This window comes from Phalangium opilio, unplaced genomic scaffold, assembly GCF_054372755.1.
Source record: "Phalangium opilio isolate 3A_F unplaced genomic scaffold, DU_Popi_V2 ptg000079l_1, whole genome shotgun sequence".
Lineage (NCBI taxonomy): Eukaryota > Metazoa > Arthropoda > Arachnida > Opiliones > Phalangiidae > Phalangium > Phalangium opilio.
In genome coordinates, this window is record NW_028324187.1 from 1754345 (window position 1) to 1771841 (window position 17497).

The 17497-nt window shown below is 36.4% G+C and overlaps 2 protein-coding genes across 2 annotated transcripts; one reads left to right on the forward strand and one right to left on the reverse strand.

Moving 5' to 3' along the window:
- Positions 1-6262: 6262 nt before the first annotated feature.
- Nop17l (PIH1 domain-containing protein Nop17-like) lies at positions 6263-10497 on the forward strand. The gene is made up of 4 exons (XM_089845528.1): positions 6263-8459; positions 8529-8750; positions 8863-9050; positions 9133-10497. The coding sequence occupies exons 1-4, from the start codon at positions 6822-6824 to the stop codon at positions 9752-9754; spliced, it is 2670 nt and encodes an 889-aa protein (XP_089701654.1). The 5' UTR covers positions 6263-6821; the 3' UTR covers positions 9755-10497.
- Positions 10498-11252: 755 nt separating this feature from the next.
- On the reverse strand, positions 11253-14183 carry LOC149654135 (NEDD8-conjugating enzyme UBE2F-like). The gene is made up of 6 exons (XM_089845529.1): positions 13880-14183; positions 13582-13719; positions 13347-13510; positions 13111-13272; positions 12968-13030; positions 11253-11731 (listed from the first exon to the last, which is right to left on the reverse strand). The coding sequence occupies exons 2-6, from the start codon at positions 13703-13705 to the stop codon at positions 11678-11680; spliced, it is 567 nt and encodes a 188-aa protein (XP_089701655.1). The 5' UTR covers positions 13706-13719; positions 13880-14183; the 3' UTR covers positions 11253-11677.
- Between the last annotated feature and the right edge of the window lie 3314 nt (positions 14184-17497).

A 17497-nucleotide genomic window follows, 5' to 3' on the forward strand; every position in this document is an offset into this window, starting at 1 on the left:
TAAAAATATGCCAAGTTGTTTGGCCGTAAAAAGAAGTGAGATCTAAAATACGGCCAAGTTATTATCTCCAGGTGAACCAACATTTTATTCGACTTAAAACTTCTCAAGAATGTTTTTCTGACTTGGCCATTAGCATATCAAGGATTCGTTTAATTCCAGATATGGATCGAAATTAAAATATTAAATCAAATTGGTTAAATATTCTTGATAAGCCTTTGTGGTTAAACTTGTAATTTCCGTTATTAACCTTCACGGGTGCAAAGAAGAAGGATGCAAGTTTGAAATGCTAATGGCCAAGTCAGAAAAACATTCTTGAGAAGTTTTAAGTCGAATAAAATGTTGGTTCACCTGGAGATAATAACTTGGCCGTATTTTAGATCTCACTTCTTTTTACGGCCAAACAACTTGGCATATTTTTACAGAGATGTTTTTGGTGAGATTTCACTCCTTTTTGTACGTGCATGTTCTTGTAGATTTATAGAAGTAGGATTATGAAGTGAAATAAACATTTGTACTTTTAGATTTTTATTTGTTCTTTCCAAGAGTTTTACTTGGCTTTGCCTTTTTCAACTTTTTTGCATTCAACTTTCTTTTTTTTTCTCAGGCTGTGATAATTGTTAACCGTATCAGAAGTAAATAGATTATAAACAAGAAGTTAATATCTCCCTTGCATGGGCGCGTTAGGAAAGTTGAGATTCCCGCTCCTATTCCGCGGCAGCGCACAAATGGCGTAGCACCTAGCGAACCACTTGACATGTACCTAACGTATCTAGTGTCGCGCCGCTCAGACAAAGTAGTGCGGGTTATTGAAGGTTTAATCGACGTGCATGCGTTCTAAAGGTAATTTCAATCAGCTGTCTGCTGTGAGACTGTGACAGTATAGCCTAGGCCTAGTACAAAATCTGTGAAGACTACATGTGATTGCCTATGAATGTGATAAAATAGTAATATGAAAAATGGATAAGGAATATGATTATGACGAATTCGTGAAACAAAAAGATGAACGTAAAACAATACTACAATGTTGGGAGAGCCAAGGACGTTTGAAAACTTTTGTTTGCAACATGATGGAAGAGTATGCGGTATTATTCGTAGGTTTCAGATAAAAATTGCACTGGGTCGATACCGAAGGCGAAACTAAAATCGTTTTTTACGCGGCATTATGAAACTAATTACAGTTTTAGACTTTAGTATTTTAATATAATTTACCATAATTCAGTATTTACCCGCACTACTACGGCTACCAATGATATTGCCCTAAATTTACTCCCACGATGCTCAGTAATTTGTACTGCTTTCCAATATCTCTTGTCGCTTCTATGACGTCATGCGAACATCCTATTGGTTACAAGCAAGCCACGTGATACTCGATACTCATTTTACATAGCATGCAGGCGGGAAGGTATGATTGACTTAAAGCTATTAACTTTTTGATATCTATTTACTTTTGACCGTATTTCTATTCGAAGAACACAATATTGTGGCAAGTAACACTTTTAATCAACAGAATAGATTTAAGAAAAAAAACTAAATGAATCAAAACACGCTTAGAACCATTTCAGACGAAATGAAAAGGAAATGAGTAAAAAATTTAATTACTAAAACATTATGTAAAAAACATAAATTTTGCAATAATACGAAAGAATCATATTAGTAAAAAATATTAATATTAAAAGACGAAAAAATTAAATTATAATGTCCTATTACGAGGGGATATAAATTATAAAACCCCCATTTCAGGGGCTAACAGGGGAAAATTCCCGCTTTTGGGACTTTTTCCTTTCTTTGTATGCTAAGTCCTACTTGTATGCCAAATTTTATCATTCCCGCAACACCGGAAGTGCCCTAGAGGTTTAGATGATGACTCTAATTCTAAACCCCCATTTCAGGGGCTAAAAGGGGAAAACTCCCGCTTTTGGGACTTTTCCCTTTGCTTGTATGCTTAGTGGTACAAGTATGCCAAATTTCATCATTCTAGCACCACCGGAAATGCCCTAGAGGTTTAGATGATGACTCTAATTTTAAACCCCCATTTCAGGGGCTAAAAGGGGGAAACTCCCGCTTTTGGGACTTTTCCCTTTGCTTGTATGCTTAGTGGTACAAGTATGCCAAATTTCATCATTCTAGCACCACCGGAAATGCCCTAGAGGTTTAGATGATGACTCTAATTTTAAACCCCCATTTCAGGGGCTAAAAGGGGGAAACTCCCGCTTTTGGGACTTTTCCCTTTGCTTGTATGCTTAGTGCTACAAGTATGCCAAATTTCATCATTCTAGCACCACCGGAAATGCCCTAGAGGTTTAGATGATGACTCTAATTTTAAACCCCCATTTCAGGGGCTAAAAGGGGGAAACTCCCGCTTTTGGGACTTTTGCCTTTGCTTGTATGCTTAGTGGTACAAGTATGCCAAATTTCATCATTCTAGCACCACCGGAAATGCCCTAGAGGTTTTGATGATGTGTCAGTCAGTCAGTCAGTCAGTCAGTCAGTCTCATAATGTGTCATTTTCACATAGGATTATCACAGAAACCAAATGAGTTAGAAAGCTGGAAGTTGAAGGACTTCCTAGGATTAACACTGTGCCCTTGAGGTGCAAATATGAGTGGTGTACTATTCTCCAGTACCGAGTTAAGAGGGGGTCAAAATGAGGCTGAAATGTTTCGGGTAAAGGATTGCTGGTAGTGCACGACAACTTGGCGGGTGCACTGCCGTGCACCCAGAAAACAAGGAATAAAATAGAGTCATATTTAAAAAAAAGGAATAAAATAGAGTCATATTTAAAAAAAAGGAATAAAATAGAGTCATATTTAAAAAAAGGAATAAAATAGAGTCATATTTAAAAAAAAGGAATAAAATAGAGTCATATTTAAAAAAAGGAATAAAATAGAGTCATATTTAAAAAAGGAATAAAATAGAGTCATATTTAAAAAAAAGGAATAAAATAGAGTCATATTTTAAAAATAGGAATAAAATAGAGTCATATTTTAAAAATAGGAATAAAATAGAGTCATATTTTAAAAATAGGAATAAAATAGAGTCCCATTTTAAAAATTAAAATTGTTCACATTTTAAAAATAGGAATATTATTGTTTTAATGTTGCACTATATTAATACTAGTTTTAAAATGTTTTAAAATAATCTGAATCAGTTTTGTTTGACTTACGTAATAAAAATTAATGTTCTGTTTTAACATTCCTGTTTTTAAAATGAGATAAAAAAAACTTAGGCATTCGGCGAATTAAAAGGTACCGAAAAAATTCTCGGGGGAGCGCGCTCAGGCTGGGCGCGTGGTATAGGTGGTATATCGGTTAGAAATATTGAGTTTTGCTCGGCAGAACCATGGGTTGCAAGTTCGATTCCACACGAGAAAATAATTTTTTTTTCACGTTTTATTTTAATTAAAGATGTTTCGGGACGAAATTCATCTTAAGATAATAAGGAAAAAGTTTGAAAATTATAACTTAAGTAAATTATTTGAATGATTGCGCTGTTAAAGAATTCGCAACGAGGGCATACTCACTCACTTCTATTACTGTGTTGCACTATTAGAATAATAATAGAAGTAAATAAATTAACGTTAGAATTACGGGTAATCGTTTTAGCATAGTTACGGCTATTCACGTAAATTTTCTATACGCCTTTTAAGTTCGGTACGCTGTGGCTAATATTATGAGTTCATCCCTGGGCCATTTTTTGATAGTAATAATAGTAATTCGACAGTTGCCGTGCAAAAGTATTCTGTGCCCAGCCGGGCACATCTTGTTTGAGCTCAAGTGGGTGGTTGTATGAAGAAAAATAATATGGAGCAGGATAGCATAGCTACGGCCACAAGTTGCACAACCAGATGGCCAAACAATAAGAATTGACCTTTTCCTTTTTTTGTTATAAATTATAATTAAACTAAACCGAACCTAACTAGTTAACTATAGTTTCATGATTTTATGGTATGAATATACAGGCATATTTTAAGCTTTAACCAATTTCTAATTCGCTATAATTCTCAACAATAAACGTAAACCAATTTTTTCACTTAAAACAGTCCGTTGATGAAGGTATAATTAGTAAACTTAAATTGTTCGTGTTTTCATTGAAGAAAATTTACAAAAACGCGTGGGAAGTATTGCGCAATGCTTGATTTTCAAAACTGAATTTATGGAAGATTTTAATTACTTATAAAGCGTCATCTATTTAAGATATAAGGTAACTTACACCTTGAGGCATAACACTATTCTAAAATCTCAAATATCTCAAACTACGTAATACAATCTTAAATAGTTGAAAATTAAATTTAAACTTACATTTTAGTGTAGACGTCCATTTCTAAAACCTCATCGCAACAGACGGCGTTCAATAACGAGCGCCTATCAAAACGAAAAAACAAGGTGTCGCGTAAAGAATATCTTTGCTTTCATCTATGTCTGTCAGGTTAGTTAAACATAAATCTTGATTCAAATTAAATAAATCGAGTTGGTAATATTCTACAAATCAAAATAAATAATAATATAATAAGCAAATAGATTATAGGTAACAAATTTTAAACTAAATTCCGTGATTACCTTAATAGACTCTATAATAAAGCAATTTCAGTTGTGACACCACGATCCTACAAATCCCTAACAAAAGCCTACAAAATTCCCTAATTATGAAAAATGTATTTCCCATGTCCAGGAATCCAACAAATACCTCGGTGGCCGACTTTCCTCTTTATAAAAGTTGCCAGTTCCTTTAATTCCGATCCTTGGTAGAAACCATTTCCCTTGGTAGAAACCACTTCGTAAAGAAGAAGAACACCCCCTCGCGCGCGATAATGGGCTTGCTTGGGTGTAATGGGTCTTTACCGCCGAAAGAAAATTCAGAAGAAACCATTTTAGGGTTTTCATTGCCATTTGCTATCGCACGGTATGTCCTTGGAGATGATCTTGAGCTTGGTTCACGGGGGATACATACAATACCCCGAATCGTCTCTCGGGGTGAAGGGAACTTGGGAATCTTCGTGAAAAAAAGTTCATCGCACTTCTGTCGCGGCCAAAGTACCCAAGAATCCGAGGGAGGGGAACTATGGACCTTGAAATAGCAGCCGCCCTTGAAACAGAGATAACCGAAGACCGACCTACAAATTTCACGGTCAAGGTTGAAGTTTAGACCTTCACCGGAGAGGAGAAAAATCAGTACCCTCCCCCTTGCCAACGACAGATAAATATATAATCCAAGGACAAGGTCGGGAGGTCAAATAGTAGGTTATCAATTTGAAAAAAAAACCTTGTAGGCCTACATATTAGCATTTTATCTCGGAATTTGTAAGTGAAATTGAAGGTTAAACGTTTTTTATAGGCCTACCATAATCTAAAGTAGGACTAAATCTTAACTTTAATCTAAAATACGTACATAAGCTATTCACTTAGCGTGGTTTAAATCCATAGTCTAGACAGTAATTTCGAGTAACACGTAGTCGGTTTATACTCAGAGACGCTGGTACTAAAGTGGTTAGCCCCTCGATATAGGCCTAATTTTCGAAATAGACCAAATGAAGCCAAGGTGGTTGAAAAAAAAAAGGCTTAGCAATGTATTGGCAGACAAATTTTCTATATTTAACAGACAACAATCCAACTACACAAAATATATACCCTATCTATTGTTATGATAAATAAATAAATAAACAAATAAATACCTGTAAATGAAGTGTCAAAAATGAGAAAAGAATTTCTCTACCTAATAATCAATACCAGTGTTCAATTCAATACAGGGTAATACTAATCTTAAAAGCTCCAAAGATATAAAACTAACAATACAGAATTTCCAAGCTGAGATCGACTAAAGAATAAGCTAGTCTCTCTCTAAGCTCTCGACGTGCCCAGTCTTGTTCTCAAACCATCCGCTAGGTTTCGGCGATTTTTTTCCATTCTCACAAAGGAAAACCTTACACCTTAACCTTAACACCCCGTTCCTAAAACCCGCCTACTGTCAATCAATTTTTGTCCGAAGGGGTCAATTATATTGACCTGCCCAATTTTAGTCCAAGAATAAGAGGAATAAAGATGTCTCTAGCCTCCTACCGCCGATAAAAATCGCTCAAAGAAACCAATGGTAAAGGGAAATTTCATAAACAAGCCACGATATCGCTTCTGATTGGCTGTTACGCCGTCCCGGTTGCGTTTTATTATTGAATTCACCCGGACCAAGGACTACTGATCATAGCAAGACTTTACTGCTCACTCTATACTGAAAGTTGAGAACGATTTCCCCCTGCTGGTAAATCTGAGTGGAAAACTGCAAGGGAAACTGGTAGAGTGACTAGAGTCCCAGGAATAATTGATTGAACGTTGGCCTACACCGGCGCCAACTCGTCTTAACAAGAAAGTTACCCCAACATATCTATACTTATTTCTTATACCATCGTGGTGTAGCGAGGCCAGCCTTTTATATTTAGATTATATACGGAATAGTCCATTATAGAGGTGTGTACGGTTTGATCTAACCTTATTCTTCAAGGAAGATAAAGGATTATTGCTTCAATAACATCTCGTATCAACCTTAATTCGAGTGACGCTATAAACAGGCGATTAAATTCGAAATTACACAATGTTGTCGCGCTACTTTTAAGTAGCGACTGGATTATTCTAGAATAAAATCACCCCTCAGGGTCTCAGCAACAACGATACCAACTCAGCTGTTGGATCATTGATACAAACAACAAATGGATACCAGTACCACCGCATCACATACCCGCGCTAGCTAAAAACCGGTGAAATAATTAAGCTGTTAATCGGTGCAGAGTTGAATAAAGGACAAATAATTAGTAAATAAGGGTTAAGAAGTTAATTATGGCAACTGCCAATCGTAAGGAAGGAGTTGATGACCCAATCACGCCAGATGAGATAAGAAAATTGGGTGAGGCGTTTAAAGATGATAATTTCCGTAAATTGTTTATGGAGTACGCCGAAGAAATGAACGACCAAGAAAACCGTAAGAAATACGAAGAAGAATTGAAGATATTTGAACGGGAACGAGGTATGGATGTTTCTTTTATTTACCCCGAAGGAAATTACGTGGTAAAAACGGTAACAGAGGGTCCGACACAAAGAAAAATTTTCGTAAACGTTTGCTCGAATAAACTAGTCGAGAAGCCAAGTTGCTCCAGGGTAGAATCGGGTCCCGATACGCCGGGTGGATTAAATTGGAATATACCCTATTTTTTATCCAAACCGCAAGAAGATTTGGATAAAGCTGGCAAACCATGCACCGTATATGACGCGGTTTTTCACGGAGATACTTTGTACATGTCCCAGAAAAATTCGCGATTCCGAAAAATGGTCGAACAAACAGCTCTTGATGGTGTCGAAGAAAAATTCGGAGTTAAGATTAAAAGGGATTGCATTCAATATCCAAAGATGAAGTACAAAGGAAAGCCAATTCCGAGTGTTGTCAGAAAGAAAATTGAAGAAGCCGCGAATAAAGAGAAAAACCGTAAGAAAATTGAGGATACCGAAGAAGAAATTTTGGACGAGTTACAAAAAGAAAATCGACAAGAAGTACGTGTTGAAACACCTGGTAACTCCACCAATGTAACTGAAGAGAAAGTAGTGGCGCAACCTAAATACATCATCAAACACAGATCCACGATGAATTTAGAAGACTGCTCTATACTGGCATCAACATCGCCTAACACTCGCCCGAAAGAATTGGTTATTAGCATCGACCTGCCACACGTGACTTCAACCAATAATATAGAACTTGATCTGCAAGACAAATGGCTTCGATTGATTTCCAATGACGATCTTTCGTACAACTTGAAAATCGATTTGCCATACCCAATTTATAAGCAACAAGGAAAGGCTAAATTCGACCCCAGCAAGAAAGTGCTCGACGTCACTGTTCCCGTCGTACCTTTCGTCGCGGAAGTTGACGCGAAGATATCGGATGATAACCAAATCATAAGTCTTTGCAGCGATAAGACCTCAATGAAATCGGATGATTCTAATGCAACTGACGAAACTAAGAATGGAAATTTTACAAACAAAGAAATCACTGATAATAACCAAAATGAAGAGGAAGTGATAAAACACGATGACGTCCACGAAGTGATAAACATATATCAATCGAAGGGCTTCACTATCATTCGGGATTTTGTTTGTAATCAGACGAAGGAGGCTGTTGTTATTGTTGTTTACTTGGAAAACGTGGAAAATTCGGTGAAAGTTGAATTGGTTAACTCCAACACCGCGATGGTCATGACGGCTTCGAATCAAGATGGTAATCACTACATGGCAATGAAATTGCGAGATTTCAAGATAATGGAACATAACGTGGATACCAACGAGAAAAACATTGCCTTGAAAATTATGAAGAACGAACACACGTGTTACTCTGGATTGACAGATTTCTGGGATTCAAATGGCTCATGGTGCAAATATAATTTTCCGAATGAAGAATATTTGATTAACAGACACTTAAACTATAAAGTACGTTCATTATTCCAGAAGGAGTTGTTAAGTATATATATATATTAACTCTTTACTTGTTTGTTTCAGGAGCAGAATGATAACATCGATAGCAAAAGTACTCTATTGGACAACCAACATGTTACAGTGAAAGATATCACAGAGGATTCTGTCACAGTCGCTTTCCAGATGCCAACAGATCATAAAGTCAAAGCTGAGAGACCATCTAAACTGGAAGGGATTGACAACTACTTCGCTGCAAAGTTGAAACAAAGAACGTCTTCAGAATCAAGTGAAATGAGTGAAGATTTGGTAAGAAAATATTACATTTAAACCTATCAGTTTAGGTTGAACTTCGTGAATTGTTCATGTTGAACTTCGTGAATCGTTTATGTTGAACTTCGTGAATTGTCTTGTGTCACAGAGCCCCATGAGAAGATACAGAGGAATTCTTAAAAACTCTGGCAATTGGAGAAGCATTTCGGAATCAAGTGACGATTTTGGTTGGAGTTCACACGATTTGGTTTCACCCGAATCTGACTGCGGCGATTCATCAGACAGACCGAAAAAATCCGTTAGATTCAGTGAAAATATCTCGCGCACCATTTTCAAGTAAGTATATAAAGACATCTCGTTAATAAAAACAGTTCAACAAAATAAATAACCCAAACACATTCATCAATCATCTTTACAGGGCCAATGCCAGTATCCTTGGACAAAAAAAGAAAAACCAAAAACGCAATTTGAATAAGAAGAAATCGGCCGCCAAAAAGGGGAAGTACAGCGGTACTTCTGGTTCAGAAAGTGAAGGGATGAGTGGTACAAGCGACGTCGAAGTCAATGATAATGAAAATAACGTCATGGAGGAAACTGACAAAAAGGCTCCAACTGAAGAAGAAGACACTAAAACAAACAACACTTCGTTGGATAATGCAAATACATCCAAAACAACCATGGACAAGACAACATTGAATGCCAACTGTAAAAATTCGGAAGAAAACTTCGTCAAAACGGATGCAAAACCCAAATTTGAAAATCTCGATTTTCGGACTAGTAATACAAATCGGGTTTTCGCTTTGGATAATAATCCAGATTTTAGGACTAACCGAAATAATAACTCCAAACGTGGTAGTAATAACGCCAGAAAACAAAGGAACAAATCGAAAAATTCCAACAACAACGCTAACAAAAATGATAATAAAGTTATCGGTGACCATTTTGATGACGCACAACAATATTCCAAATCATTGTCAGAAGAAGATGATAATAATTTGAATACCATTGATATGACAGGAAAGATGTTTGAGTTGGATTAAAAAAAGGTTAGTTTAAAGTAACCATATTTGGTAGTAAGTAACGAATTGTGTTAGTTAGCGATCAGTGATGAAGTTGCCTGCCCACTTTGGGTGGTAACTACGTTTGATTTAGTTTAGTTTAATATTAGAACAAATATATTCTAATGTGAAGAGACATAATTAAGTTACTTATGACAAGATAATGCACATTTAACTTTAAAGGCAGTTTAAACTTTTAAGATATTTCAGCCATACATAATCAGTCTAAACATAATTAACCCACTATCAATATCAACAAACAGTTTTTGTAGATTACTCTATACCATACGAAGAATTTTCCTATAGTGTCCAACCAATCAGGACTTTTTGAATCTTTAGCCTATATTATACACAATATATAATGATTTAGAAAGGTATATACCATTTGAAGCGAGTCAAGTGTTGATTGAAATCATGTATGTAATCCCCCTCAAGGTAATAATATAATTTAAGGTATTCATGTTATATCAGTAAATAAGAAAGGTTCTGCCTGCAGTTTCGTTTTGTGGTTTGGTTATTTTTGGGTTAATTGAAAGTGGTGATGTCATTTTGAATGGTAATTTAGATGTAGGAAAGGTTCTTTTGTTTCTTAATATACAAAGAAAAGTGTATACCCTAATCCTTTACACTGTTCGAAGGAAATAAGTGATAATTAAGAAGAAACAATTACGTTTTTTCATATGTACAAATATATACAAGGTAATAATAAAGTATTAAACATTGAAGTCTTGCGTTCAGTTATTTAAATGTGAATTCGCAGTCCTGGAAAGCATGTGTTTCCCAGAAATTACGGTTTGCAAGACCTTTCCCAATATTTACATTGCATTGCATTTTCCCAAATTGGAACTAAATGTAATACTTCACAGCCTTTTCCCAAATTAGAACTAAATGTAATACTTCACATCCTTTTCCCAAATTAGAACTAAATGTAATACTTCACAACCCTTTTCCCAAAATAAGAACTAAATGTAATACTTCACAACCCTTTTCCCAAATTAGAACAAAATTTCATACTTCACAGCCTTTTCCCAAATTAAAACAAAATGTAATACTTCACAGCCTTTTCCCAAATTAGAACTAAATGTAATACTTCACAGCCTTTTCCCAAATTAGAACTAAATGTAATACATCACAGCCTTTTCCCAAATTAGAACTAAATGTAATACTTCACAGCCTTTTCCCAAATTAGAACTGAATGTAATACGTCACAGCCTTTTCCCAAATTAAAACTGGTTGTAACTCGATGTCATACGTCACAGCCTTTTCCCAAATTAGAACTGAATGTAATACGTCACAGCCTTTTCCCAAATTAGAACTGGTTGTAACTCGATGTCATACGTCACAGCCTTTTCCCAAATTAGAACTGGTTGTAACTCGATGTCATACTTACAACCTTTTTCCCAAATTATACAATACCATATTAAAAAAAAGGTGTTTCTCACACATCACTAATGAAGAGGCAAAGAAACCTAATCAATAGTTACATGTAAGACAAAATGGTTTTAATATTTTTTTTTATACACATTTACAATAAATTTACAATTCTTCTTACAACATAAAAACCCAACATTGTAAGATTTTTTCTTTTCTTAAATAAAAGTAATATTTTCATGAAACGAATGGAGTTAAGTCTAAGGAGGATTGTTTTTATATTTTCTCGCGAGTCATTGTGTGTTTCTAAATCACTTAAGCAGCAAAGTATGCAGGCGCAATATACGGTATAATGGTACATACCAAGTCCAGTAAGGATGGTGGTGTAACGTGTTACGTGTTATAAAGAACTTTGACTGCATTTTTGTTTTTTCATTTTAAAAGGCGTTACTGGTATTGAATTAATTCTTCTTTTTTTTTTTTGGTTTTTTAGCTTCCAGTTTAACCTTAAGTGATGAATGTTTACGACAAAAACTATCTTTTCGCGTGTCTTTGCAAATATTCCCTAACTTTAACCTTAAATCCTTCCTGAAAAGTAAAGTAGGAATGTGAAATTTAAAATTTATTTTGAACTGGGAGTCAAACACAGTTCAAAAATATACACGGAAATTTGTTTCGGTAACTAATATAGCATTGTTTGTTTGATCTGAAGAATTTTATAACTGATATAGGCATATTTGACATCGACACTTTGATAACTGATAACAGGAATGTTAACTTTGCCAACTAACAGAGGAATATCTGACCTGGACAATGTGCCAACTAATAGTGGAATATCTGACCTAGACAAATGGCCAACTAACAGAGGACGATCTGACCTTGACAAGGTGCCAACTAACAGAGGAATATCTGACCTGGACAAAGTGATGGCCAACTAACAGAGGAATATCTGACCTGGACAAAGTGCCAACTAACAAAGGAATATCTGACATGGACAAAGTGCCAACTAACAGAGGACTATCTGACCTGGACAAAGGTGCCAACTAACAGATGACTATCTGACCTGGACAAAGTGCCAACTAACAGAGGACTATCTGACCTGGACAAAGGTGCCAACTAACAGATGACTATCTGACCTGGACAAAGTGCCAACTAACAGAGGACTATCTGACCTGGACAAGGTGCCAACTAACAGAGGAAAATCTGATCTGGACAAAGTGCCAACTAACAGAGGAGTATCTGACCTGGACAAATGGCCAACTAACAGAGGACGATCTGATCTGGACAAAGTGCCAACTAACAGAGGAGTATCTGACCTGGACAAATGGCAAACTAACAGAGGAGTATCTGACCTGGACAAATGGCCAACTAACTGAGGAGTATCTGACCTGGACAAATGGCCAACAACCAGAGGAATATCAGACCTGGACAAATGGCCAACTAACAGAGGAATATCTGACCTGGACAAATGACCAACTAACAGAGGAATATCTGACCTGGACAAATTGCCAGGACCAAGGGCGTGCCAACTACGGGGGCAGCGGGGGCGAAGGCCCCCGCTTATATTTTCAACTCTATGGGACTTTAACATTAGGCAGCCATTTTGCCCCCGCTCCAGTAGAGAATTTTGGCTCATGTTGGCACGCCCCTGGCCAGGACACCATACCAACTAACACTATACCACATAACAGAGGAGTATTTGACTTGGACCATTTTGTAACTAAAACAGTAGAGCTGACCTGGACATATTGCATAGAAGTAGAGGAGTATGCCAGCTAACCTGGACTAATTGAGGAGGTTAAAATTTTAAAGAAAAGTTATTACCCTATCTTTTTGGTAGTGTTCAGCTGCATCTATATTCAGAGGATCATCAAAATTTAGTAGATCCTACAAAATTGAACCCGGTTTTAACAAATGTGCCAAATGCAAGAAACAAAGCAATTCGAAAAAAGTACAAAAACCCTTACAGTGAACAAGGAATTTAAACCCCACACAACATCTTTTAGAGTTCTAGTAGGAGCCCAACCAAGCCCATCAATGGAATTTTGCCTTAAAAGGCTCAGGCATATATCACCATTTTCACTTATATTTGGATGCCACAATGGAGTTAAACACTTGACTTTAGGAGGCTTTAAATGTACGTCAGCAATGTATTAGGCAAACCAACTTAAGCCTTTGAAACAATGGCAGAAATTAAGCTTACCACCATATTATAATCGTCAGGTACATCAATGTGGAATCTAAATTTACCACCTTGCCAATACCCTTCATCTGGTATCACAATCAGGTCAATTTTACACAACTCATTAGGGTTATCGAAATTTATGCAACATGTTGGTGGTATGTGCATTTGCATTTCTTGTACTTCTGCGCATTTCAAAATATTCGCGACATGTAGGCCTATGTATACTCGTATTAAACCACCCAAATTATATTACCTTTCACCAGTAATTTATCCCTGATTGAAATTCTACGATGTGCCACCAAATTTTCATCTTTGGTTGAATCATTGTTATTAGTTTTCTCACTCTCCTTTTTGAATTTCTTCGATAAAGTTATCATTTTGGTAATTATGTCTGTAATTTAAAGGGCTGATTTAGGGTTCTTCTTATAGGTTTGATAATGGGTGTAAACGGAGGATTTTCCCTTGCTTAAAATCAATGCTTTTTAAAAGATAACACTGATTTTGAAATCAGACTTTCATGACCAAGGCTTAGAGTTTACAATACTACTTACGTAAAGTTCGATGAAAAAGTTACCTTTCCAATTTTTTAAATGTTTTTATCGCGTTCAAACTATAATAGAAGATTTCTAGCACCATTTTAGCATAAAAACGAGAGCATTTCGCTTATAATTTAGTACAAAAACTTGGCTTTTATGTATAAATATTTCTAACGTCCAGCATCGACTCACTCATAGCCCACTCGATCACGCACTCGACAACACAAGCTGCTAGCGCTATAGAAGCCCGTTCAATCTGCCAAAAAGTGCGACTTTTGAAATATCGGCGGGAAGTCCGAAGGCTCCCAAAATTAACAGTATGTTCTATAGGAAGAGGTAGGTTTTTTCAAGGGGGGACTATCTCTCTCAAACTTTGGGCTTTCTTCCGAAATTCGTCGCACTCGAGCCTGCATGGGGTGAGTGACGTAGCTGAATGTCTAGGATTAGCTCCAAAACCTGTAAGGCGGGCTCATAGTATCATAAGTTTATAAGATATCTTATAAACTTATGATAGTATGTATGACTTTGTCTGTCTCTATTGAACTTAGGACTTAAACGGGTGTTTGCTTCAACTGAGAAATTTAAAGTGAATTGATACCTTACTATATTAAATAAAACACAACCATGGATGTTTTAAAAATGTATTTGCTTCAACTGAGGTTTGCTAAACAGCGCAGTTTAAACTCGGCATTATTTGCCTTAGGAAATTCCCAATCAAATACAAAATATCAACCTGTAAAAATTAAGCCTAGGTTAACTACACTTTAGAAATTAGATTTCATTGGTTGTCAGTCTAAAATTAACGTGACATGGACAATGTGAAAACTAAATATTTAAATACTAAATAATATAATTATTTTGCCTTTATGGCCCTTGGTTGAACTCTGTGAATCATATTTTAGTACATTTGAAATGCAACGGACATGAACCCGAGCAGCGGCCGAGCTTTGAAGAAGCAGACGGGCAGGCTGGGAAATAGCACACTTCCTCTGGTCCAAAACCAGTTTATTAATTGCTTGGACTAGTTTTTTAATTCATGAAGTGGGGGTTACTGGTCCTCGGGACCAGTTTATTAATTGCAAATCTATTGGAGAGCAAAGGCTGGGACCAGTCCGGAGACCAGTAAATTATTTCAGACACTAGGGGGTCACTGGTCCAAAGGACTAGTTTAAAAAATATCCTTATTTCCCAGCCTGCAGACGGGTACTCTACTCGAGACTCTCGGGTAGAGGTATGGGAGAAGCGAGGAGAGGGGAATGGAAAAAAATCGAGGGCAAAATCGCTACGTCTTGTTTTATTTTTTAAGACATTCAGTGACGTCTCTCCTAGGGAAAACATAGGTGTCTTGCCCCCCCACCATCCGTTCCAAAACTCCGAAAAATTACCCCCCATTATAAGCCAACCTATATAAGCGGATGCGAGTTTAAGAACCTTGGGTTTTTTGGCCAGATCCTTTGTCCTATTCATCCAAATGATCTCCCACAATATTGCTCCATACCTTCCATTGTCCTTTTCCATGGAGTAATTTTCGCTCCAAGGTAATTACTCCATGGAAAAGGACAATGGAAGGTATGGAGCAATATTGTGGGAGACACCTAGGGTTCTAAATCGGTAAATTACCGTGGTAATTTACACGGTAATTTACCAGGGTAACTGTAATTTACGATTTTCTCGGGTAAATTACGAAAACGGTAATTACCCTGGTAATTACCGTGGTAATTTACGCTGGTAATTTACCACCGAATTTTAATTTCCTTCACTTGGAAAATGGTCTAAAAGCTCCATATTTTGCTCTACCCGTTCATGCACACTTATTTCTTCCCATGAGATATGAGTAAGTCATAAAAGGTCGAAAGGCAAGCGTGGGAAAAATTTGTTTAAGGAAATGAAATTTGATTTTCTCGTCTATTCTTGTTGTCGAGTTCGTTTGCTTCAGCTGGAAAGCTGTAGTTGTTAGAATTTTCTAGAGATGGGCCCATACCGATACCAATATCGGCACCGAAATTTGACTAAACCGATATATCGGTAATTGTTTAAACTGGTATCGGCCCTTCTCTAGAATTTTGTTCTAAAAACGTGAAATAGCAACAATTCGCAAAATTGGTAAGAAGAAGAAAGTGCAAACATCAAAACTCGATGTTTAAATAATGTAAGACACTATGCTATAGAAAGAATAGCTGTGTTCAAGTGATATTTTCATTATTTAGCTTAAAAACGATCAATATAATTTAATTTTTGAATTTTCGTAAATTACCATGAACGGTAATTTACGCGGTAAATTACGGCGTAATTTACCATTTTCCAAAATTACCGTCATTTTCGAACCCTAGAGACATCAAATTTTAGGGAAATGTTCATTTTCGCTCCATAAAAATTACTCCATGGAAAAGGGCAATGGAAGGTATGGAGCATTATTGTAGGAGATGGAATTTTAAGGAAAGTTTCCTTCTCGCTCCTTCTCGTTGTTTTGAACCCTGTATTCACCTTTTCATCTTTTGCATTAGGTCTACATTAAATACTTATATGTAGGGAAGAACTCTAGGCGCATTTTTACATATATAAAACTTTATTTTGAACCATTGCCTGTAACAACTGGAAGATATCTCAGGATTTAGTCCCATTTCCCCCAAAATAGTTCTCCCAAACCCTACTTATCCCAATCCCAGTTTACCCAAAGTTATTTCTCCCAATGATTTTTAACCCAAATATTTATTAAAATAAGTATCGTATACATTTTACTATTCTAAATTAAAACCATATTTTATTGCCTCCAAAAAAACTTGGGGTGTTTTAGCGCCGGTGTCCAATTGTTCTCTTAGAATATTCCGTTTGTTCTCAAGATCGCGGAACTTTTTTAGAGGTTGTCTAACAGGGTGAAGACGGCTCATGGAGTCTATTTCAATTTCTTGATGGACCTCTTCTCTTTTCATAAACTGTATGAGTTCATAGATGTTGGGAAGAAGGACCTACAACGCTTTGTTCCACTTGTTATGTGTGCCTTCACAATCATTGTTCGTTCTTGCATCCGCGTTGTCACCATGGCACCACATGAATTCTGCAGGGCTGAAAGATAAACCACGGATTGCGGCGATTGTTTGTATGGCGCGAAACATACGATCATAAGTTTCGCGAGATTTATCTGGTAGCAATACAAATAGCTGAGGTAATATTTTTTTTGGTAAATGGTAAATTACGGCGTAATTTACCATTTTCCAAAATTACCGTCATTTTCGAACCCTAGAGACATCAAATTTTAGGGAAATGTTCATTTTCGCTCCATAAAAATTACTCCATGGAAAAGGGCAATGGAAGGTATGGAGCATTATTGTAGGAGATGGAATTTTAAGGAAAGTTTCCTTCTCGCTCCTTCTCGTTGTTTTGAACCCTGTATTCACCTTTTCATCTTTTGCATTAGGTCTACATTAAATACTTATATGTAGGGAAGAACTCTAGGCGCATTTTTACATATATAAAACTTTATTTTGAACCATTGCCTGTAACAACTGGAAGATATCTCAGGATTTAGTCCCATTTCCCCCAAAATAGTTCTCCCAAACCCTACTTATCCCAATCCCAGTTTACCCAAAGTTATTTCTCCCAATGATTTTTAACCCAAATATTTATTAAAATAAG

Bases quoted from the DNA above. Each gene is read 5' to 3' on its own strand.
- Nop17l (XM_089845528.1), top strand. From the start codon at position 6,822: ATGGCAACTGCCAATCGTAAGGAAGGAGTTGATGACCCAATCACGCCA. The intron at 8,751-8,862 runs GTAAGAAAATAT...CTTGTGTCACAG, and splicing joins GTGAAATGAGTGAAGATTTG to AGCCCCATGAGAAGATACAG. The intron at 9,051-9,132 runs GTAAGTATATAA...TCATCTTTACAG, and splicing joins ATCTCGCGCACCATTTTCAA to GGCCAATGCCAGTATCCTTG.
- LOC149654135 (XM_089845529.1), bottom strand. From the start codon at position 13,705: ATGATAACTTTATCGAAGAAATTCAAAAAGGAGAGTGAGAAAACTAAT. The intron at 13,273-13,346 runs GTAAGCTTAATT...GTACATTTAAAG, and splicing joins CTGACGATTATAATATGGTG to CCTCCTAAAGTCAAGTGTTT. The intron at 11,732-12,967 runs GTAATAACTTTT...TTTACTTTTCAG, and splicing joins AACACTACCAAAAAGATAGG to GAAGGATTTAAGGTTAAAGT.